Source organism: Arvicola amphibius, chromosome 3 (assembly GCF_903992535.2).
Source record: "Arvicola amphibius chromosome 3, mArvAmp1.2, whole genome shotgun sequence".
Lineage (NCBI taxonomy): Eukaryota > Metazoa > Chordata > Mammalia > Rodentia > Cricetidae > Arvicola > Arvicola amphibius.
Window position 1 is genome coordinate 84,190,331 of NC_052049.1, and position 25,270 is coordinate 84,215,600.

The 25,270-nt window shown below is 45.0% G+C and overlaps 1 protein-coding gene across 1 annotated transcript in view; it reads right to left on the reverse strand.

Moving 5' to 3' along the window:
* Positions 1-25,270, reverse strand: part of Hephl1 (hephaestin like 1) — a 57,827-nt gene that overhangs the window by 20,720 nt on the left and 11,837 nt on the right. The window contains exons 2-12 of the mRNA XM_038323346.1: positions 23,438-23,682; positions 18,095-18,307; positions 17,363-17,542; positions 15,024-15,278; positions 12,213-12,381; positions 10,934-11,073; positions 10,687-10,818; positions 8,183-8,394; positions 5,945-6,095; positions 2,763-2,975; positions 775-988 (exon numbers count right to left, since the gene is read on the reverse strand). Of these exons, the coding sequence (XP_038179274.1) occupies positions 775-988; positions 2,763-2,975; positions 5,945-6,095; positions 8,183-8,394; positions 10,687-10,818; positions 10,934-11,073; positions 12,213-12,381; positions 15,024-15,278; positions 17,363-17,542; positions 18,095-18,307; positions 23,438-23,682 (2,124 nt within the window). The remainder of the gene's footprint in view (positions 1-774; positions 989-2,762; positions 2,976-5,944; positions 6,096-8,182; positions 8,395-10,686; positions 10,819-10,933; positions 11,074-12,212; positions 12,382-15,023; positions 15,279-17,362; positions 17,543-18,094; positions 18,308-23,437; positions 23,683-25,270) is intronic.

Consider the following 25,270-nt stretch of genomic DNA (forward strand, 5'->3'; position numbering starts at 1 on the left):
TGGGGAAGTTGGCACTCTGTCCTGGATGCCTTCCGGGTGCCCAGAGACCCCGGTCTGCCCCAAGGAACTTGGTCCAGAACTCCAGAGTAAGGACAGTAAGGACTAACCAAGACCTTAGTGTGGCTTGAGCACGGCCCATGCTTCAACAAGTGATCCTGGCTGTGATCACTCCAACAAAGGGCCAGTCTTTCCAATTTTCTAGGTAGGTTGGAAATATGCTCTTCCTGCCCTGGCTCAGGAATCTCTCTCAAGGCAATAGCCTTAGATCATCCTTGGATGTCTCCATCGGGATCCATGTTTGCCAGAAGCATTTCTGCTGCTCCCCTCCCCTGTACCACTGGGTCTACAACGGCCTTTCTTCTCTCCTGGATTCCACACACCTTGTCTCCCTCATCTGGTTAATTTTTCTTCCCTGTCCACTATTGCTGCGGGTCCCACTTTTCCTCTGAGCACGCCCATCTGCATTCTCATTCAAAAGTCTATCCATCCACCCGTGCATCTATCCATCCATCCATTCATCCATCCTCCTCAGTCATGAAGCAGACCAATCTAGGGGACTAGGAGAGGCACAGGAACCCACTTGTGCCTTCACGGTGGCCTCTAGCCTACTTTCAGGTGAGGAGACAGAAGTCTCGCTAATTTTCTGCACTCATAAGGAATAGTCTCTGCCTGCAGAACTATGCCCAGAAAGACCGGCCGCTTGGTTTCCACGGGTGCTAAGGCCCACAGAGCATGCGCATTCCCACCAAAGAGCCGTGGCTTCGCCCATGGTACCTTTCCCCTCCTGCGTCCAAGTGCTGCTTTTCGAACTCCCAGTTTTTGTTAGGGGCATAATCCCATTCTACCTCTTCAGCGGCGATGAAAAAGGTTCTTAGCATCCCGTAGGGTGGCTCAGAAGGGTCCCTGTTGCCACAGCTGCTGACCTCATAGATCTGACCCATGCCTCTCACGAAATGGTGCAAGGTGGAACAGAACACCTTGAAAATACCTGGAGGAGAAAAGGCTTGGCATGGTGCCCACGACTTGATATTTCTGGTGGTGGTGATCTTACCAAATTTATGCATCTTATCCCAACATCAGTAATCAGGAATGCGGATGTTTAGAATACCAACCCCACGGTATTTTTTACGGTATACCTCATGAGGAATAAATTACTTTGACTATAATATTTTTGAGGGAAAATACTACTTAAAACTTATTTGTAGTAGGGAAAAATCAGAATATTGTGGCCGAGAAAGGACTTCTCTGCACCATTCCTGTTGTACACACCTGCTTCCAGTCGCTTCTGGAAAACTACTGATTCTTACGACTCTCAGCCCAGCCCAGTTTATAGAGAACTCATTACCTATGAGATGAAAGACCTAGACAACGTTCAAATTAGGCCATGGTTAGGATTCTGCCCTGAAGGATTTCGTGAATTATAAAGCAAGTAAGCATGAAAGTCAAATGGATTACTCCATTACAGCCTTGAGCCAGAGAGGGCTCATGTATCTCATGATGGGTGGAACAGAGGAAGAAAGGAAAAGATCAACTTTAGTTCTCTATAGAATACCAACAATGATGTCTGGCTGAGATTTATGTAATTTAAAAACTGAAGCTCCAGACATGTTGGCATCTGAGGTGTGTGTGTATGTGTGTATTTAGAATATACATATATTCAAATTAAATTCAATTATGTGAAATGAAATCACTAATGATATTAACTATCAATAAAATTGTTGGATGAATCTTCCCATTCTCTAACAGTGTTCTTTGAGGCAACTGATTAGCTGTCTATAATCACCTACAGCATACAGAGAGAGCTCTGCTCAGTGACTGTCATTTCTGGGTGAGCAGAGTTGGTTAGTTCACTGGGTCCAATTCACCCACTTCAAGCAGAATCCCAATGAAGCATAGTAAATACAAAAGGTATTATTAGTATTGTAGATTCTAGGAGCATCTTTTTAAAACCATAGAGAAGGCACCTGGGAGAGACCTCTCTCTACACCATAGAGAGGACGCCCATGAAAACCTCCCTCTACACCATATAGAGAGGACACCCGGGAAAGACCTCTCTCTACATGGACTTTTATCCCGACAGAACACAATCAAGAGTTCATTGTGGCTTCTCAACAATGGAGCCATTAAATTCTCTAGGAGCGAAGGAAAACAGTGTGAGTTGCTATCTACTGTCTCTAGCTCTACCCATGCCTCTCTGTCTCTGTCTCTACATCTGTCTGTATGTGTTTGAGTGTGTGTGTGTAAGAGTGCATTGCAGGATGTGGTAGTTTGAAAGAAAAGGGCCCATAGGGAGTGGCACTATTAGGAGGTGTGACCTTGTTGGAGGAAATGTGTCACTGTGGGGATGGGCTTTGAGGTCTCTTTTGCTCAAGCTACACTCAGTGTAACACAGAGTTTCTTCTGCTGTCTACAGATCAAGATGCAGAACTACCAGCTCCCTCTCCACCTTATGTCTGCCATGTTTCCTGCCAAGGCGATAATGGACTAAACCTCTGAAACTGTAAGCCACCCCAACTAAGTATTTTCCTTTATAAAAGTTGCCTCGGTCCTGGTGTCTCTTCATAGCAATAGGAACCCTAACTAAGACAGAGGCCAAAGGACCACCTGGACTGTCTTTCCTTGGGAACCATCTACCTCAGTTTTGAAACAAAGTCTTTCATTGGCTGAGACACAACCATTAGGTGAGGCTGGCTAACCAGCGAGCCTCAGGAATGTCCCTGTTCCCACTGCTGAAGCACTAGGTGTTGGTACATATGGTTTACCTGCATGGTCCGGCTGCATGAATGCCGTGGTGGCCATGTGGGGAAACAGAGCCAGGGAGTCACGATGAGTCCCTCGTAGGTGGATGGTGTTGCCTTGAAAATAAACTCCGTGCATGTCTGTGTCGGTGCCCATTCCAATCAAGTGCCAAGAAACTCTGTCCTTCTTGCACATGCTTAGTCCCGGCTGGCTGCCATACATGTAGCCATTAATAGCTAAATGGAAGGAGGAAGAGAGTGAGAGCCTACTGTGGAATATTAGGTTAACATGTGCTACATTCATTTGTGCTGTGGAATATTGTTTAATGACGCAAAGATGTGCTGCATTCTTTTATGTTGCATTTGTTTAACTCTATAAGGCTGTGTTACTTTGCCTGCCTAAACACTTGATTGGTCTAATAAAGAGCTGAATGGCCAATAGCTAGGCAGGAGAGGGATAGGTGGGACTGCCAGGCAGAGAGAATAAATAGAAGGAGAAATCTAGACTTGAAGGAGAAGAGGGAGGAGCAAGAAAAGGAGAGGGAAGGGAGGACTCCAGGGGCCACACAGCCACTCAGCCACAGAGTAAGAAGGGAAAAAATATATATAGAACAAAGAAAGGTAAAAATCCCGGAGGCAAAATGTAGTTAAAGAGAAAAGGGATAATTTAAACTAGAAAAGCTAGCTAGAAACAAGCCAAGTGAAGGCCAGGAATTCATAAGTAAGAATAAGTCTCCGTGTATTTATTTGGGAACTGGGTGTCAGGCCCCCAACTAGTAAAACCAACTATGAGGGCCCATTGTAATTCTGTAGCCATACTGAAAACACTATTTCCCAAAGCAATTATCAGTGGGCTTGAGGGAGGATCACAAGCATATGAACAGTACATAAGATCCTTGTTACTAGAGGATGAATGTTACTAGAAAAAAACCACATGGTGTCTAGAATTAACAATAAATCTGAAAATGTACTAAATTTATAAAACTTAGCAATACATATTCTAAGACAGTAATCACTAAGGTATAAGGTTGTTTTCTGCGGGTCTGTTTGTTCTTATGACAAAACTGCCTGATAGCATATTGGAAGCCTTTTGGCTAACATTCTATTAGAATGTCATTTGAGGGGACTGGAGAGATGGCTCAGGGGTGAAGAGCACCAGTTGCTCCTCCAGAGGACCCAGGTTCAATTCAAAGCACCCACAGGGTGATACAAACATCTGTAATTCTAGTCCCAGGGAATCTGACTCCCTCTTCTGCCTTCCATAGGCCGCACAGTGAATAAGCAAACATGAAGGCAAAACATCCATTTGCATAATAAAATAATTTCCAAAAAATATCAGCTGACTTCCCCATCTTCTCATATTCCTCTAGAAAAAATTCTTGATATAAAAATTATTTCTTTGAGGTTCTTATCCTGTTATCTTTGCCAAGTGACTGCGTCCATTATTGACGTATTGAATTCAATTAATTTAATTGAGACAGACTCTCATTTGTCACTGACTTTACATTTGCTTCTAGAATAAGTTATTAGATGTTCATTTACAGAGTTCCTAGATCCTGAGGAACGAGAAGCATTTCAGTAAATTGGCATTGCGTTTGCAGATTTGGGGTGTTAGGAAGAGCTGTGTTTCTGGAAGGTTCGGAGTTGAGTAAGGAAGCTGTGTCTAATGGTCACCGTCTACCCTGGTGAGATAGTGAGAGGACTAAGGGGATGGTCTTCTCATATTATCTTGTGTATAAAATGTGTCTGTTGTCTGAACCAGCTAAGCTTACCAAGTGTGCTTAAATTTAGAATTACTAGTAAAAGTAGCCCTGAGGCTTCTAAAAAGAACACATTTTTTTAAAGAGACATTGATAATACTTTCATCAGTAAACTATCTAAACCTTGTCTACAAAATTTGAAAGAGTATTACCACAAAGTTGGGTACTAAGCAATCTAGCACTTGAATGTGTTGGAAGAGAATCTTTCCTGACTCTAGATATGGATTTAATGCTTCTGTTTCTAGACCTTTCATTCATTCATCAAATACCATTTGAGTACAGCTTATGAAATATACACAGCCCACGGCAGGGCACCACAAGAAGCCTTTAATCCTTTCCCTGCCATGCAAACACAACTGGAACTAGAACCCAGCATATAACTGACACGAAACTTGAGCCTAGAAACCTTGCTGTCTCTGAAGTATGCTTTTTGATGGCGTGTGAACATGAGTATCACCTGGTCACACTACACCGAGCTGGATCTGATGTGGCCATCAGCTGTTATATGCCGAGAACCTCTGAAGATACCTTTCTTTTTAAAGTTTGGCTTTCCTCGGCAGCACGACCAGGTCCTTATCATAGCTTAGTCCCTCCCTTTTATTATCAACTGAAATAATATAATGATGCATGCCTGCAATCCCAGCACTTAGGAGGTGGAGGCAGAGGGGTCATGTTCAGCATTTGAATCCAGTCTGGGATACAAGAGCCCCTGTCTCACAAACCAGCAAACAAACAAACAAACAAACAAACATCAGAAACAAATTCCATGTCCAGTTATAGAAAAACTATCGTGGAAGCTGATGCTGAAGGTCATTGCTCCCAGAGTTCCACAGGTCTAAGAGGTGTCTCTGTTGGGCCTGAGCACAGGGCATTATGGGAGCCTGTGACCTGATTGCTGTGGGTTATTGTAACCTTCGTCTTTGGGAACTCCTGAGCTATGGAGGGATCTGAGAGCCCATTCATGCATTCTTCTCTATTGTTCTAAAAGGTAATGGAAATGTTATGCTTGGAGCTGCCATGGGAAGCCTCACAGCCACACACACTGAAATGTTAGTGTGCTAGCAAGCTGCTTGCTCTTATGGTTTCTGGTGTCTGGCTGAGGCCGAGAAAATCCTCTGTTAGTCACAAACAATCACTGGAGGCTTGCCATTGTGATATAAGAAGAATTAAGTCATTTTTCCTGAATTAAGATGAGGTGTTTGAGGAATTTAATCCTGCAGCAGTCGCTCATCGTAATTGACTACAAACACTCAGTGTGCTTATTCTCCTGATCTCTTAAGAGCGGCATGAGGCCTTAGAAGTGTCAGACTCACAGCATCTCTGGGGGCTCATGAAGCTGAAGGCATGAAATGATTTACCTCCTGACCACGAGCAATACCAAAGACACCAAAGTTAGGCAGTTGGGTGGACTCAGCACACTTCCCAGCATGCCTCAGCCTTTCGTACCGTGCATCCTGTTGGACTTCACAAACTCCTTGTCTTCTTTGTTGACACTGAAGGGACGCCAAGTAAACTTCTGGATGTTTTCATCGAGATACCTGCTGAGATTCTCATCAAAGACTGTGAACAGCAGGTAAAATTCCTTGTCTATTCCTTTCTAGAGAAAATGAAGAAACCAAGACATACAACGTACAGCTTGAATAGACCTAAAATTTACACAAAGTGGGTCATCCACATTAGCCATAGACCCGCCCGTCATTTCATAAGTCAGGACTCTGAGTGCCGTCTGTCTGTTGCTGTCCTCTTGTCTAACGTGTGCTGTCCAAACCATTCTCTCTCCTGTTGCTTGCCTCACAGGGCTCCTTAGCAATGGTATCCGGTTGCCTCTCTCTCCATGATGTTATGTAAACTCAATGGCCCCCTTCCTACCCAACTGCTCTTCCTGCAGTCTACACATTTCTATCATTGTGTGCTGAAGAGAGAGAGCCCGTGACGGGGAGGAAGAGTAAGAGGGAAGAAGTGGGGGAAGGAAACAGTAAAGAAGGAACGGGACAGATGTGGAACTGGGAGTTTAATTGACTGGCTGTGCAGAGGGCAGTGACAGTCAGAATCAACCTTATGTCACCTGACCGTAGTCTGTGACCCACCTTCAGCTCTGTGAGAGTTAGTGACTGACAGACTAGAAGGAAACCCTCCTCTCTACGCCCCCCCTCTGCCTGCCTAGAAGAATCGTGACCAGGTTTTAGTCTATGGAGAAACTGACATATTTTCTAAGGTACCTTTCAGACTACAAATGCCTTTGTTTGTTTGTTTGTTTGTTTGCCTTTTGAGACGTGGTTTCTTTGTGTAATAGCCCTAGCTGTCACGGAACTCGCTCTATATACCAGGCTGGCCTTGAGCTCACCGAGATTCACTTGCCTCTGCCTCCAAAATGCTGGGATTAAAGGCATGTGCCACCACTATCCAGTGTTACAGATGATTTTATCTTGGGCCAAGTGGTTTTATTTTAAACATCGGGTATTTTACTGTTTTTTTTTCCTGTTGTCTGTTTTTAATCAATCTTGAGTAAGTAGTCTTACTATGAATAATATTTGACTTAGCAACATTCTTTGAAGACTATGAGAAATTGTCAAAGTTTTCATTGAGTAAATGCAACAGAAAGAAAAAGAAAGAAAGAAAATCAGAACTACTTTACAAGTAGTTTCTGTCTCTAAATCTCTTTGACTCAAGACTTCCCGACAGTGATAAGCAGGTTAGCGTACTTGGGATAGGAATGGTTAGATGCTTCCAAGTCCCCAATTCTAAAGACCTTCAGATTTACTAGATGTAGTTCCTTGTGTATCACTCAGGGTCTCTTTGGGCCTCTGCTTCTTCACCTTTGAAATGCAAAGCACCACACAGCACTGTCTTCTGTTGCTGTTGAGGCACAGCGCACACACTCACTGTGTTTCACAGCACAGCTTTCTAAAGCTGCTTCCTCATAGAGATAACTGACGATCCAAGACAGACCAAGAGTTTTCTGTCCTAGATAAACAGTCCTTGAGCCCCTGTACGAGGCCTATACAATGCCAGATACTGTAAGATACAGCACTGAAGTGAATGAGCCTGCTGGTTCTGACTGGGGGGTAATTGGTGAAATGTGTGGTTGAGTGAGCAGATTTTCTATTTTTTTCATGAGTGAGTTTAAATTGTGCAACTGAAACTTGAACCCCTAGATTTGGCCCCGTCCATCCATACATCCACCCAAACCCTGGAGCAGGGTCATACAAGAAGCTGTCTATGTGCCTTCTCTTCCTTTCGGCCTCCATGATTGATTTCTAGTGACTTACAGCAACCCTCGGCTTTGACACAGTCGGGAATCACCTGGAGATTCTGATTGGATTCTGATTGGTGTGGAGTGGTTGGATAAAGGAAGCCGGAAATGCTCATGGATGTGGCCAAGTCAGAGACCTCACTCAGCAAGAAGGATCCCAATCACACACCCTTACAGATGTTGAAGAGTCGAGAATTAAGTCAACAGACAGCTAAAAATGCCAACCAAATATTAACCACACCACAAACAGAAATGCTAAGGTCTTGGGTCATGGTCTTAATTTTTCCAAAATTAAACAAACCCTCATAACCATAGGAGTCAATTTCAGAAGGCCATGCTTTGTCACCGGTCATTGCTGTTTAATCTCCAGCTACACTGCCAATCCTTCCATCTACTGCCCTGGGAAGAGTATGGTGATGCTGGGGGCCTACCTGTGTCCCATCAGCATTGAGGGCACCCTTTTTACAGACCAGCAAAGGTCCCACGAGCCCAGCACTAGTGTCCTTGATTGGCTGGACTGCTGAGAAGTAAAGATAGGTCAGGCAGGGGGGATCTTCATCTGTCGGGCTGACACTCTCTGGCACTGTCCACCTGTAGGTGAAGGTTTCGCCTGGCTTGACATGAGCCCCTGGTTTCAGAAATCCTGAGGATACAAATGAAACAATTTGATAAGCCAAGAACATTAAACTTGCCAGACTGGGTCTCAGTCCTGTGTGACTCTCTCTAATGATATATTTTACAAAAGGAAGGTTATTTTTTTCTTACAAATTCTACCCCGAGAACCCCTGGACCTCAGATGCTATTTTATGAGATAAACACTGAAATCAAAGTGTTTCCTTCTTTGCAGATTGTATTCTATTTTGCTCTCATACCATGCTTAGCCAGCCAGTTTTTTAAAAAAAAATTTTATTTATTATGTTTACAATGTTCTGTCTGTATGTATGCTTGCTGGCCAAGAGAGGGCACGAGGTCTCACTACAGATGGCTGTGAGCCACCATGTGGTTGCTGGGAATTGAACTCAGGACCTCTGGAAGAGCAAACAGTGCTCTTAACCTCTGAGCCATCTCTCCAGGCCCACCAGCCAGTTTTTAAATGAATGTTAGTGTTCCACTCACACAATTAAACACAAGTCTGTAAGACAGCACCAAATAACTTCTAGTTGAAACATATCATATTCAGTCCTGCGGAAGACACCTGAGAAATTCAGCAAGAAACCTATCTTTGGGGGCTGGAGAGAAGACTCAGCAGTTAAGAGCACATACTGCTCTTGCAGAGGATCAGTGCCCAGCACCCATATCAGGTGGCTCACAACAGCCTGTAACTCCAGTTCCAGGAGATCTAACACCTTCTGATCTCAGTAGAGACCTGCATAAACACAGACACACAGACACACACACACGCACACACACACACACACACACACACACACACACACACACGAATTTAAAAATAAATCATCAAAAAAGAACTCCTAGGAGGCAAATGTAGCAAATAAATCAAGCAACAAAAACCAGAGCTCCTGAGCAAGTGTCCAGGGTTCAGGGCTGCTAAACAGGCAGCCTGGGCTGAAACTAAGATTGCAAATCTGCACTTAGCTCTCTCTGGGTGCAGTCAAGGGCACACTGGTCTCTCTGACGTGGACAAGGCTACACATCTTGCTTTGCATCTGACTTTCGCTCTTCAAAAAGTTTCCCAGTGAGTTTTCTGAATAGAAAAGTGGAAAATGTAAACAATTCTCCCTGTCTACCGTGTTTTCTGTGAACTGACCCCACCCCAGCAACCCTGAGTATCTGGGACTGGGGAGCGGAGGGCAGACAGGGGGTGCGATGAGCTCAGAAGTCTGCGGCAGGAGATAGGGTGGATCTGAGAGAGCACCTCCCTCTTCCGTTCTGTTTCAGCTCTTCATTATCACCATAAAGTCTGCTCTCCATTGGCATGGCTTCATTCTAGATCACAAGGACTTATCTCAGCAGCCATGATGTCTAGTGCAGAGATGGGTTGTGTACCAAAAATCCTGGCGTATCAGCAATGCAAGAATAGTTCCCAGTGCCTCTCCTGCGTGCAGAGAGCCTGTGCTCCTGCTCTTTGGGGGACAGAAGCTATAGATGCTGGCTCACATACTGATTTTTCTCACAATACTGATTTTTCCCCCACAATACTGATTTCTTATAAATATCTGTTCGTGGATTGGACAGAGACCATGTGTGGAATGGCCAACAAAATGGTGAGGCCAGATTCTTCCCCTCAGCTCTCACAGCAGAATTTCCAGCAACGTGCAGTAGATGCACTCTCCATGTGGGGAACTGGAGGAGACTGTGGATCAGTCTCTGTCACTGAGGGAAAGAGAAGAAACGAACATTTTCTAGGAGATGACTGGGCTGAACTGAGCCCCAAATGCTCTTGGTCCTCTCAAAGCCTTGTGAGGTTGATGTTAGGACGTGCAATTGATCAGCAAGAGGAACATCATCCACTCTTGGAATTGAGAAAAGAAGGGATAGGAACGTGAACCAAACCTGTTTCTTTTTTTGTGTAGATGATGGGCATACTTGTTCATGTGGGGGGATGTAATGCGGATGCATTCATTGGGAGGTCAGAGGTCAACTTTGCACACCTTCCTCAATCACTCTCCACCTTACTCTTTGAGATTGGTCGCTCACTGAACACGTAGCTCACTGACTTCTACACTGGCCATCGATAAGCTTCAGGGAGCTTTCCACACACACATATACACAAACATGCACACACTTACTCACCAATGCTGGGGTTACAGACATGCTCCATACTGCTCCCAGCTTTTGCATAGGGATCCAAACTCAGGCCTTCATGCTTGCACGGTAAGTGCTCTACCTGCTGAGTCACCCCCAGAACCTCTGTCTCCTCCCTAACCCTTCCCTCACTCGTCCTGTGTCCTGGGTAAGCCGGGTGGGGACTTACCATCTATATTCGGAGCTGCGTCCGATGCCTTGTCATAGAATACACCGTGGGGTAAAATGCTGTAGACCTTGTCAGCTTTGTTGGCAAAGGTCACTAGCAGGGTGTCCCCCACCTCTGCCTTAATGACTGGACCTGGGAAACCAGAGAAGAGGATGAAAAGAGACAGGGGTAACAAATCAAAGTATTCGGAAGTGATGTCTACTCCCAGGTGAATATACCCCTCAACATCAGAATGCATATCCTGTACCAAGGATTCCAAGATGGTCCTGGGTCTCAGAGGGCATCTTTCTTCTACTGAAGGTGGCATCAACATATTCCGTGTACCGAGCCTTCCAATATCGTCCTCCTATTCTGTTTTCAGCTTGTGTGAAGTATGCTGCAGAGTCACTGTGAAAAGACATGGGAGTCTGAGAATCTATCCGGATGCATCTCCCAGATGCACGCATCCTGGAACCTCATTTTGCATCTGTTCCAGGGGATCAGCCACCCTCTTCTGGCCTCCACAGGCACCAGGCTTGCACATGGTGCACAAACATGCATATAGGCAAAATACCTATATACATAAAATACAAAGTACTATGGAAGCCCAGAGACTTAAGCGGCAACACTAGACTTGGGTTTTGAAGGAAAAGTATCATTTAACTGGACAGGGAGGAAAAGGATGGAGAGGCTGTGCAGCTTACACAAGCATCCCATTAGACCTCTATGGCTTATCTCTGTACAGAGTTCCTTATCCCCTGATACTGCTCCACATGGGCAACGGCCGTCTATTCTGTAGTGCAGTTTCTCAGATGGCCCTGACCGCCATTGTTTGCACTTAAGACATTCTCAGGAAATGCCTGGTACACAAATGAGCGAGTGAATGAGCGAGCAAATGAGCGAGCGTGTTAATGAGTGAGTGAATAAGAGAGTGAACGAGTAAGTGAATGAGCGTGTTAGTGAATGAGTGAACATATTAATGAATGAGTGAGTGAAGGAGTGAGCGTGTTAATGAATGAGAGAGTGAAGGAGTGATAAATGAATAGCACTTTGGATAAATGAATCTGTGAGTGAGTAAATGAATAATTGAATGAGTGAGCAAATGAGTGAGTGAACGAGTGAGCGTGTTAATGAATGAGCAGATGATGAATGGATAAGTGAATGAATTGTGAGTAAATGAATGAGTGATAAATGAATATCACTTCAGATAAATGAATCAGTGAGTCAGTGAATCTGTGAGTGAGTGAATGAGTGTTTCTAGAGTTTTGATCTAACCAACAATCACAAATCACTACTTTCTAATTTCTCAGCAGCCTGCACCTTTCTGAACAGAAGCAGAGCAGGAGTGAGTGGGGGGAAGCGTAGATAATTAATTTATTTTTTAATTGATAAAATAAATTTAATTAAATAAATTAATTTAAAAATGAGGATTCTACAAGCTATGACATCATAATGTCTGCCATCAGAAACACAGTGAGATAGAACATAGGGAAAAGTCTATTGCACACCTCTCTGGAGAGGAATAGAAACACCAGCAGAATTCTTACCTGCCAGATGCATTCAGGGGAAACCCGGTGAATTTATCATAGCCTTGGGGAGCATAATCCCAAAGGACCTTTTCAGCTGCTATGAAGTAGTGTCTCTGCTGACCCTGCATCTTTGGGTGAGGGACATTACTTCTGCAGTTACCCACGTCGTACTGGCCCAGCATACCAGCTGTGGACAGAGGAAACACAGGCCTAGGCATGGATAAGATGCTCAGGAGAAACTCACAGAGTTGATTTCATCAGCATTTTTAACTTTAATACAGAAAACTGGACGACAAACAGCGTTAACAAGAAAGGATAAATGTTTGGGGGAGTTTTAATACATTTAAATGCAACAAATATTAACAAATTAAAGTTAATTATTTTAAACATAAGGAAAAAAGTAAATCCCCAGTAGATACTGGGCAGGGGACAGAATTGGGTTATTTGGGAAGTAACAGCAGTCAGTAAACAAATGGAAAAGTTTCTGTCTTAACTGTACTTTTATGCAGCACCGTCAATAGAACTGATAGCACCTAAGACACACAATTCCCAGGGTTGTCAGACGGGTGGAGGGCAGACATGCTCGCATGCTGTGGGTGGGTGAGTAACAGTGTCTGGTAGGGAATTAAGCAGTGTGTATCTGAAGCTTTTTAAAAAAATCCAATTTTGACCCAAGAATTCCAAATCCAGGATAAGAAAACAAATCTGTAACTCATTACAGCCAAAAGGAGAGAAAGCAGAAATGTTGAGCGGCAGAGCAGCAGTGAGCCAGCTGTGGCCCTGTCGCGCTGGAGGCATCAACACTGATGACGTCACCCTGCTCACTCTCACGGAAACACGGCCACAAAATGCTGATGAGTAGGAAAGTAGCTGCAGGCAAGTGGAAGTAGAGCAGCTTCATTCCACCTAGTACAGAGCTAGCTCTAGATGGGGCCATTGGTTACAAAACTCAGATTACAGAAGCTGAAGAGAGGACTCAGTGGTTGAGAGCACTTGCTGCTCTTGCAGAGGACCCAGGTCTGGCTCCCAGCACCCATCTGTGACCATCTGTGGCTCACAGCTGCCAATAACTCCAGTTGCAAGGAGTCCAACTCCCTTTTCTGGCCTCCGTGAGCATTTTATACACAAAGTTCACATGAATACATGCAGGCCAAACTTATACACATACAATAGCAATAATCTTTTTTAAAAAGATAATAGCATAAATTTATGCTTCATGATAATATTTTCTGAGGGAATTGGCAATTCAATAAATATTTTATATTGGCCACTGTATAAATACCCATTTGTGGCTACAACTGCCAGCTAGACCAAGCTGCCATATTAGTTTCAAATGGCAATTGTTGTCTTGGTTTAGATCTAAATTTGGAATTCATACATGAGAAAGTTTCTTCCCAAATTTAAGAGCGTGTGCAACATTAAGAGTAGGAACCTGGGGACTGGAGAGGTGGCTCAGCAGTTAAGTGTACTAACTGCTCTTGCAGTGGACCCAGGTTCAATTCCCAGCACCAACGTGGTGGCTCACAGCCATCTTTAACTCTCATTCCAGAGGATATGACCACCCCTTCTGACCTCTGTTGGCACCAGATACACACATGGTACACAGACATGCATGCAGGCAAACTCTCATATACATAAAAATAAAATAAAATCAATCTAAAACTAATTTTTAAAAGAAGAATAGGAACCTGTCTTGTCCATCTGGTCTTTCCATACTATTGTCCAGAACTTATTAACTGGGCTGAGTTTAACTGGAATAACCCAGATGACTGACACCAGGACCAGCTGCAGAAGGGTAATGGGAACAAGAATGTGTTATCAGTATCATCCAAATGTCAGGACTCTCGCTATTAGCATCTGCGTGTGGTAGTAGCACCCACATCCAACCAGACTTTATTCATCTGGGTCTATGTCACTAGCATCTATTTTTCTTCCTGTTTTCACCATCTAAGATCAGGTCCTTTGTGCAGTATAAGTCTGCTACTGGTCCCTGGCTGGTGCAGGGATCAGAGGGGTACGTTCTGTATGTGCATGGTGATCACCCCAAGCCACTGTACTGACTACAGCAAAGCCCCAGAGTGCCTGTGGATGTGGATGTCACACCTGGTGCAGACACCTGTCAGCTTCTCAACCTGGCCATTTAAGTCCCTTCCTGCAGGGTCATCTGCCTTCCTAGTCTCTCTTATGGTCCTTTGTCACAAACCCCACAGGGAGTGAGACACACTGTGGGCTGTCTCCAGGAACCAAGACAGGACATCCAGAAAACACACAGGTCAACTTTTTTTTCTTTTTAGAATCTGCCTACGCCGAGCACAGAATGGTATCTGCCAATGGACTTTTGTCTCAGTATAAAGGATATTCTACCAGAGCTGTGCAGAGATGAGCTGAGTGGACGCAGCACTTACGATGATCAGGAGGAAACTCAAGAACTGGGTGGGGATGACGCCTGAGCACACAAGGACTTTCATTTTCAGTTGCTGTGGCCTTTCTTCCCTCCCTCCATTCATTCCCTCCCCACACATCTAGGTTCAGCTTAGGAGTTCGCTCCCCAGGAGCCCCGCAGACTGCTCTGCAGGAGCCAGCAGCACACCCACTGGGAGTTCATGTTGCCCACTCTGCACGCTGTAAGTGTCTAAGTTCCGGGAAAGTTTCAGATTCTTCTTGGGAACATAAACACCTGTAGGGGGCGCTAGACAAATGCACACTGTGTGTTTGAAGATACTCAATAGTCAAGTAGATGCAATGAGTGTGGGAATCTACTTAAGGGCACAGTGTCGAGGTGAACTGCCCATGCCAAGCCTCTCCACACAGTCTCCATCCATGTCTTACCTTGCAGATGATCACTGACTTGGCAGGTTATCATCCATTTCCCTGGATTTTCCACTATCATCTCCGTGGTGAGGAAGGTGGCTGGGAACAGGTTGACAACATCTGCCCGGTGCCCTCTGGTGATGAAGGTGTTACCATAAAAATAGATGGAATGGATGTCTATCTCATTCCCCATCCCAAACAGGTGCCAGGACACAGATTCACCAACACACATCTCGGGCTCGGGAAAGTTTCCAAAAAGGAATCCATTGAGGGCTGCAAACACAAACACACCGGTGGAAGACACTCCCCTGCAGATGTGATCAGGACTGAAGCCTTGGCAACATACTCACCAGCAAGGCTGGACAGTCAGCGTGGGTCATTGCTATAATGTGTTCCTGCAGCAATCTCCAACCTGGAAAAGTCTCACTACTCATGGGGTGAGAATCAGCGACTGAGCGCTCAGCCCCAAATGGGGCATCTGCATCAACCCTGCCCTGAAAAGTCTCAGGAGACATTGTGACGAGGGGGTTGGAAAGAACTTAAGGGTGGCGGGCTAGGGAAGGCGGCAGTGGAGCGCTGGCTTCTTCCCGGGGTATGGTTGCTGCCCTCATGACCTTACAGCATCTGTGGTTACCTGGACAAGATGAAGCCAGTTAAAAATCCCAGCATAGAGAAGGGAGGGACTCGGGAGTGTCTGAGGTATAACTGGCAATTGGTGGGTGCTGAGGGGCAGAAAGTCACTTTTCTTTGGAAGTATAGTCGTTGATAGGTTGTCCATGGCCCACTGGGTAGCCATGGCATGCTTAGGCACATATGGGCAGTATCAGTTGGACTCAGTAGGTTAAAAACAAAAATAAACAAGATTTAAAATGAAGTTATGAGGCTGTGACAGAGGCCCTTAGAGCAGCAAGTAGGGGAGATACAATCAAGATTCATTGTATACATGTATAAAAATTTCAAAGAATAAATTAAAGTATTATTTTGGGGGCTAGAGAAATGGTTCAGCATTTAGGAGCACTTCTGGCTTCCTTGGGCACCAGGCACAGACATGCATGCAGGCAAAATACATACACACTTAAAAAAAAAAAACTATTGTTCCTAACACGGTAATGGCTCAGACTGCATCATTTATTCTAAGTCATTTAGTTAATTTAAATTAATTGATTGATGAACCTTGTACTGATTTAACCACCTCTCCTAGATCAGCTTCTCTTCCAGTTATTTCTTGGCATGTCTCCTTTGCTAGGATTAACTGTTCGCAGACTCCTACCTCTTCACACATCTGCTTTTTATTTAAAAGTAAGTTAGCTTTGCTTTCACAATCCATTTCTTTGTGGGGTGGATTTCACTACTGAAGAATAAGTCCTGAATGGTTGGGGAGGGGCTGCATAGGTAGCTGAGTCTTGAACTTTTCAGTTTTCTTCAGTGTTGGGGGTCTCATCCCCAAGTTCTGAAGAACAGAGTTAAAAATGGTCCTGGCAATGATTTCCACCCAAGTCCTGTTTTCTTGGCTTCCTGTCCTTTTCTTCTCCTCCTTTTCCTTCCCTCTAAAGCATTTGCCCAGCACTGCTGCATACAAGATTGATGAAGTCACCACAGAGAAGATGGATGGCGTGTTATACAAGAGAGAACGTGTGTACCGATGTGGTCCTGCCTGACTGCGTGTTAGAAGCAGAGGCAGTCAAACGGAAATGCACTGACTGTGGGCCTTCTTGTCCAGGCTCTCTCGGGCGGATCTCTGGTGCAGATCCCCGGCCTAAGTCTGTCACTGACGGTCTTGACTCAGACTCTGACCCCATTATGTACTGCAGCTCCTTTCTTTTACAACTGAGTGTACACAGGTCTGATGAATAGTGAGTGCTTACTAAGTCTTGATGATTTAAAGAATGCCCAGGAAACTCCATGCATGGCATAGTTCTGAGAATTTCACAAAGGCTTGGAAGACAGTTGCTGGATAAGCAGAGAGTCATCATGTGGTGAGATTTTATTCTCCCTTCTGACAGCCTAAATCCACCCACCCTCTGGGCTTACCTCAGTGCCCAGTCCCTTCCTGATTATAAGATTCCCTTCTGTTTTATGTACTGTCTTGTCAGACTTGTCTACTCGGTGTAGCTAAGTGTACCTGGCCTTGTCCTGCCTCAGATCGTTGGGATTCAAGGTGTGCTGTATCTTACGTCACTTTCAAACCACTGTCTTCCCAATCTACACCATCTCGCAGAATGAGGTCCAGGTTCCCCTCTGCCTTGCTTCCCTCAAGTGCCTCATCATGCAGAGGCCCCGCTGTGCATCTGAGCTCATGGCACACACTCATCATGCAGAGGCCCCGCTGTGCATCTGAGCTCAGGGCACACACTCACCATGCATCTTATTGCTCCTCTGGAAAACAGCGTCGGTCTTATCGACGGAATTCGGGTCAGTGCAGAAGTGCCTGATGTTCTCGTCCAGGTACCAGCTCTGGTTCTCATCCACAAGAGTGAACATGATAACAAACTCTCGGTCCACATCCGTCCTCGTCCCTGAGTATCTATTCAGTACACCTTCCAGGAACACCGGAAGAGTGAAGGAAAAGCAATTAGACATTAACTAAACCCAAGTGAGGCGTCTCTCCTGCCAACAGTGTCCAATAAGCTTGATAGGGGTAAGTCTGAATAACCCACATCCTACAGCATGCAAGCAGAAGCCAGCTCCAGCAAATGACAGACCTGTAGAAGACTCCCAAGGCTCGAGCAATGTGGACTTGGAGGCCTGGCTGCCCCCCGAGGAACAACTATAGACAGCACAGACACTCGTGGAATCAACGAGAGCAAGCTGAAGGTATCGCTGGTCATTGACTATATTATTCGCTCTCCAACATGTAGCTGATGGAATTTTAAACAGAACTCTGCCATGATTTGCAACAAGTGTCTGAACTGTCTGCTCTGCTATGGTGTCAGCATGACCTTCCACGTGGCCTACAGAAAGAATAGTGGAAGACGCACATCCTATTTGAAGCAAGAAAGGTAGTGAAGCGAGACCTGAATCTTATGCACACTTTCAACACCCCCTCCATTTCCAGGGAAGAAGCTTTTGGGGGTGGGGAGACTGCCTACCTTCCTTACACACCAGCAGGGGTCCAATTAGCCCAGAGCAGATATCTTTAGGGGCATCGATGTGCGAGTGGTACACCCAGGTCAGGCAGTTGGCATCTGCTGGGGCAGGTGCGTATTCTTCTCTCACCGGCCAGACATAGGTATAGTTCTGGCCAGGGGGGACCATGTCATCATCCTTGTTCTTTCCAGATGTCCCATCTGGGTATAAGGCTCCTTTCAACCAAAACAAAAGATGCTATTAAGACCCAGAGAGTTGACGCTACAGCAGAGATGGCGGAACTTTAAAGTTGAATATAAGTGAGTTTCAGTGTATTTGCTGTGGAACTTGAGGAAGCCTGCTGCGTTCTTAGTGCCCTGGTTTCTGCCAGCAAAGCCAGAATGCTGAGGCCTGCACCCACAAAGACAGGAGAGCTCAGCGAGGAAATGCGTACAGGTCACTTCTCCCAGAAACACAGACTTCCGAATAAAGATACTGATGATCCTGCTGCACCGGTCCGAAGGGGTTCAGGTCTCCTCACTCGCCACTGTCTTGAGACGAGACAGACAAGCAGTGAAGGAAATAATGAGCACCACTGGGGATTTATTACAGATTCATCCCTTGTTTGCGTGACACAAGAGATGAGAAAGTGGGGTTAGGGTTCTCCTGGCTTCTGTCTTGTGGGACAGAGTGGGGTTTGTATTATGAACACATGCTCAGCTAAAGAATAAAGCAAAGTACTTGCGAAGAATGTAATTTTGGATGATTTTGAAGGCTGTCTTTGAAGCTGAACATATCAAAGTCCAAGAAAACAAAACATTCTGTACACATGTAGACATAAAAATCGTTAGCAAAGCATCAGCAGACCAATATTTAGACATTTACTATTTCGTGGACAAATAAGATTTATCCTCATGATGCTGCGGGAGCGTTTTCTGCTTCTTCAGCCAATAGCCTTTGAGATCCCAGCCCACTGGGGCTTGGTATCTTTTGCTTTAAAAAGGCTGCAGCAGCCCTCCACTCTCTCTCTTGCTTGGGACTCTGCTTCTGGCTACCAGACGCTTTTCCTGGTCATGCAGGAGGCTGTTGTCTAGGATGCTGATTTGTAAGTTGTTCCCTTTAAATAAATAACCCATTTGTTAATCATAACTCCAAACTGGTGTGGGATTGTTTTGTGACTTACTCCTTTTCGTGATATCAAAGTTGCAAATCAATTAATGGAACATATAGATGAATTCAAGGGCAAGTATCGTAGTTGCCTCACAAGAAACAGAAATGAATCCAAATGGCATCCAGTACTCCCTTGAAAAACTCTCAGCCACCTGGGAGTAGAAGACATCTTTCTCAACTCAACAAAGGCAACTAGGCAGACTCCACAGCCGACGTCAAGCTTAAGGGAAAGCAACGGCTTTCTTTCAAAAACTGAAAACAAGATGAGAATGCCCATTCTTGACACTACTATCATTAAATATTATCCCCAAGTTTTGCTAGTATAATAAGGAAAAGAAAATTAAATCCATATAGGTTATCAAGAAAAGAGTTAAGTTGTCTTTATTTATGATGATGCTGTATTTTCAAGTTACAGGGAACAGTTAACCCAGAGAAGGAAGACCCACGCCCAATACACAACATCAACTCTGTTTCTAGATATTACCAAGAAACCATCCAAAAGAAAAAAAGGAAAGAGAAAGAACAAAAGAAAGAAAGAAAGAAGAAAGAGAGAGAAAGAAAGAAGGAAAGAAAGAAAAGAAAAAAGACATATCCAAGACAACTGTTTCCCTAAAGTCCTGTTAGCGAACAGGACGCTTAGCAAGAGGCCCTCTCAGTGTGGACGCAGAACTGAAGACCCTGCTGGGAGTCAAAGGAACTCCCAACTCCTGCTCATTTCTGTGTACCATCAAGACATCAAGTCACTATTTCCCTTTCATATGGGCCTTTTGATTTATGTTTTTATTTATTTTTAAATTAAAATTATTTTAAAATAAAAATATTTATTTTTAAATTAACTTAAATTATTAAAAATAGATTTAAATTATTTTAAATGAATTCATTTTTAAATTAAATCAAAATTAAATAAAATTTTAAATTGTGACATTCACATACACACATTTGTTCTCATTAGTCCTCCCCCACTCTGTCCTCTGTCCCCATCCTGTCTTCTATTGTCCTCGCCCCCCTCCAGAGTGCTCCCCTCTGCCTTCATGTCACCCGGATTCCATCATCCTCTTTTTTTCTCTAGGTCCGCTAAGGTCTCTTCTTCCTTCTTATGCTCCCCTTCCTAGGTTTACAGTCCACACCCCCTACATACACACATGGAATAAATCTCACTTGGTCATAGGATGTTCAATATCTTAAATATTGCTGAATCTGTCTAGGATCCACATATGAAATTGTGGGAAAACATGAAGAATTTGTCTTTCAGAATCTGGCTTATTTTACTTAACATGGTGACGTCCAGTTGCATGTTTTCCCGCAAATAGTATAATTTCTTTTTTCTTTACTGACTCAGATCCAATTATTTAATTTAGCATTTTCTTTATCTATTCACCTGTTGGGGGGGGCATCTAGGCTGTTTCTGGGTCTTAAATTTTATGTAATTCTTTTTAAAGGTAAGGTGATGATTTCTCCTTCATTGAACAATAAGTTTATGTAATCTCCATTAAAAAATACACTAGCTGCCTTGCTTAAATGAAAAGTATATACAATAACCAAAAACTCTTTAAAAGAAGAATAAAGCTGAAGGAGTCATAATAGTATTCATTTTTAAATTTTACTGTAAATACTCAATAAGCAAGAGAGTATACCTGAGTGGTGGAGGAACACACCTTCAATCCCAGAACTTGGGAGGTAGAAGCAGATGGATCTCTGAGTTGGAGGACAGCCTGGTCCACAGAGCAAGTTCCAGGACAGTCAGGATTACACAGAGAAACCCTGCCTCAAAAAACCAACAAAAAAGAAAGGAAGGAAGAAAGAAAGGAAGGAAGGAAGGAAGGAAGGAAGGAAGGAAGGAAGGAAGGAAGGAAGGAAAATACAGTATTGGTACAGTCTGTGACTCACTCATCTCTTGGTCCTACTGGGGACTTGATCAGACATCTGTAATAAGCTATGTACTGTTGTGAGCAAAACTAAACAGCCTGGTTGTAGGACTGTGCATGACTATAATCCCTACACTCGTGATGCTGAGGCAGGAGGATCCCTGCCAGTTCAGACTGGCCTGGACTACCAAGCAGCACAATGAGAGAGAGAGACAGAGAGAGAGAGAGAGAGAGAGAGAGAGAGAGAGAGAGAGAGAGAGAGAGAGAGAGAGAGAGAGAGACAGACAGAGAGAAAGAGAGAGAGACAGAGAGAGAGACAGAGAGAGAGACAGAGAGAGAGACAGAGAGAGAGAGTCAATCAAGTGTCCATAATCACATAGCCTGGCCATTGCATTGAGTTTTAACAGAGCCCTAGCAGGTTTGGGGCTAAGACTTGCCACACTGGTGTACAGGAAGGGCAAGGCAAGAGACTAGTCTACAGTGATGGGGGTGGATGGGGACAGGCAGCCTGTGTCAACACAACTCGACGGTTGCCATCTCCACACACTTCTCATGGATTTTGATTCTTATTTGTTAAATGATAAAACCAGCCTGTTGTGGGGAGGTACTTGCAGTATTAAAAGGATATTTACCAAGTTCTGGGTTAGGATCTAGGGACAGCAACCAGCACAACCCAGGTTGGTCTCTGCCCCCAGGGAAACCTACGTTCTAAGGTAGAGACAGGTGCAAACAGCAAGTAAAAGCAAAAGGTCTCTTTTCTGCACCAGTTTGGTAAGTGCTATGGAATAAGACAAAGGAGATACACACGATAAAGGGTCCGGAGAAGGCTTCCTGAAGAAGAGTCCTATGGAGGATTTCAGTGGTTCTAGCAATCCCTTGAACTGAGTTCAAACCAATCTGAGTCAGGAACTCATGATCTTCAGAGATGCTCTGAAAGTTTGTGATATAAATATAAATATATTTTTACTGCACATGCACACATACACACATTGCACATGTAGCCCAGGCTAGCCTCAAATTCACCATTTATCTAAGCTAGCCTTGAACTCCTAGTCCTCCTACCTCTACCTCCAAGGGGAAGCATTACACAGGTACACCATCTTTATGAGGTACTAGAGACCAGAGAGTGTGTTATGTGTGCTAGGTACCTGGTCATGTGGTATTGTATATGCTATGGTCCATGATCATTATCAACTTGACAGAATTTCGGGAGACACGCCTGTGGACATGCCTGTGAGAAGTTATCTTAACTGGGTTAATTGAGATATCTAAAAGTGGGTGGCACCATTGCAAGGTGGACCTGAAATGCCCCTAATGTCAAAGGCTTGTTCTCCTGAGGGAAGGTCATGTTCCTTTGGTGGAGCTGAGCAGAGCCTAGTGGAAGGTCTTGAGGTCACAGTAGATTGTGAGGGTACAGTCACAGGTCACTGGAGGGGACAGTGGACCCAGTTCTTTCCTCCTGTCTTTTCCCGTCTCACCCATGAGGAAGTGGTTTTAGCAGGCCACATACTCCTTACAGGGATGCCTCCCCCATGAGCCCAACAGCTGGGACTAGTAAATCATGACTGAACCTCCCCAACTGTGAGACTAGATCTTTCTCTTTAGAAGTTGGTTGTCTTAGGTATTTGCTACAGTGATGAAAACCTAATACAGTTACAAATATATGTACGTCTGACGGCTGGAGAGTCTTCGTATCTCAGAGGTCCAGCCCAACAGGGCTTCAATTTTTAGGTTACTGAGGAATCAGGAAACTTGAGTGCCAAGGAGAACAGGAGTACTGCACAGGGGAACCCGGGAGGCAGCGGCTCTGAGACAGTCACCCCACAACCACCGCTGTGACTGCAGACAGAAGAGGCTATCTTTGGTCAGTGTTTTCCAGACACTTCTAACGGGCATGGAGGAAAGCTGGTCAGCTTTAGGGGTGTGCCGGGCTCAGAACCCTGTTCAGAATCAACATAAATAAAAGAGGCTAGGGAAGTAGCTCAGTTAGTTGGCGTGTGTGAAGCCTGGCGTTCAGTCTTCAGCACCACATAAACCAGATGTGATGTTGCACGCCTGTAACCCCAGCACTTGGGAGTAGAGGCAGCAGGACCAGAAGTCCACAGTCAGACTCAGCTATGTGAGACCTTGCCTCAGAAAGGGTGGGGGGAGGAAGAGCCAAGAAAGAGGGAATACGGAAGAGAAGTAGAAAGGAATCGCGAGAGGGCGGAGAGAACAGAGGGAGACAGTGAGCATTAGAATCAGGGCGTTCTCTGCAACCATGCAGTGTCATGAGAGTTATCCCACAAGTGAAACAGAAACAAGGGCCAGCGACAGAGAAAGGAAAATCACCTTCCGAATCCTTGTTGTAGAAAACACCGTGCGGATGCAGAGAATAAGGTCTGGAAGCGAAGTTCTTCAGGTGGATAACGATCACGTCGCCCACTTCTGCCCTCAGGATGGGACCGAGGAAGCCCAGCCAGGGGGGCTTGGGGATCTCCGTGGAGTAGCTCCCATCTGTGTAGTGTCTATAAACTGCCTTCTTGTAGATGCCACCTATCCTGTTGGGCCCTCGTTCGAGAAACAAGGTTGCAAGTCTGGAAGTGAGAAGGCAAATGTTTCACTTGCAGCTCAAGGAGAACCTGCAATTTGTCCTTAAAGGGTCGTCATAGGCCACACTATGTATCAGTTACCTCTGTAGGCTCAGAAAGATTACTTTTACTTTGCCAGTGTGGAAACAAGGTACGGCTGGCTAACTGACAAGCCAAAAGACATAAACAGTGCCCACAGACAAACTGGAAAAAGCCAAGTGTTCTGAAATCACACTCTCCACTTGCCCCTTCCAGGCCACAGGGTCCCCCACTTTTGACTTATTTGCTTGTTCATCGTGTGTGTGTCTATAGTGTGCTCAGGTGTATGTGTGTGTGCGCTGGTCCATGTATACATACGTGCACATTTGTACAGAGGCTGGAGTCAAGCCTCAGGTATCTTTCTCAGTCACTGTCCGCTTTGTTTTTTGAGGTGATTCAAATAGGCTGACTGGCAGTGAGCCCCGGGATGTGCCAGTCCCTACCTCCCAGCACTAGAATTACAAGCACAGCCCCCCAGTGTGGTAAGAACCCCCAGTCCATTACCCCCTCCAGTGTTCATTCAGCTCACACTTCCTGTGCCCTGCATGTGTGCCCAGTGCTTTGTAGGTGAAAGGGACTCTAATGGAGGGAAAGTGAAGTAGTACACAATGCAGCGGGAGGCCAGGGTAACGGAGAAAAATGAGCAGTTCACAAAGCAGTGGGAGGCCCGTGGTAATGGAGGGGACATGAAGCAATGCACAATGCAGCTGGAGGCCGGGGTAAAGGAGGGGAAATGAAGCAGTGCACAATGCAGTGGGAGTCCCGGGTAATGGAGGGAAATGAAGCAGTGCACAATGCAGCGGGAGGCCCGTGGTAATGGAGTGGCTGATAAAACAAACACAGGTACAATGTTTCTTTTTAAAAAACATAATTCTTTCACTAATTCTTTGAGAACTTCCTGTGTGCATTCAATGTATCTTATCACAGTCACCCCCATTCTTCCTGCCTCCTTCCAGATCCAGCCCTAACCCCCATTCCACTTCCTAAATTCATGTCCTCTTAAAAATATGTTATAACTTACCAGAGGCATTTTGTGCTACCTGTATCTCCTGGGTGTGGGACCGTCCACTGAGCATGGCTGACTACCTGAGGCCACAACCCTTAAAGAAAAGCTGTTCCTCCTTCCCTCCTTCCCTCTCATTAACCCACTAGTGCCTCCATTGCACGAGAGGGCTCATGAGCCTTTCCTGCTCTGTGCCAGAGTGTTAACTGGCTTGATCTTGTGCGAGTCTTCTGCAGGCAACCACAGCTGCTGTGAGTTCCTGAGTCAACACTTCTATTATACACCTGTACCAGTTGCAAGCCTTGGACTCAGCACTCAGTATTCAGAGGGGACACAGCCCCTGCCTTGAAGGAGCTCCATTTTGGGAGGGAGACTTCTGAGAACGAAGATTATGTACTGAGTGGGAGAGGCAAGGAGAGGCTTTCTGCACAAAGTACTGCTTAAAGTAAGCTCCCACTGAGCTTCCTAGGAAGTTTTAGGAAAGAGGAATCACAGAAACCAAGGAGGAGGAGAAGGGCTGGTTTGGAGGTCGGCAGTTCTGCCTGAGTAGCC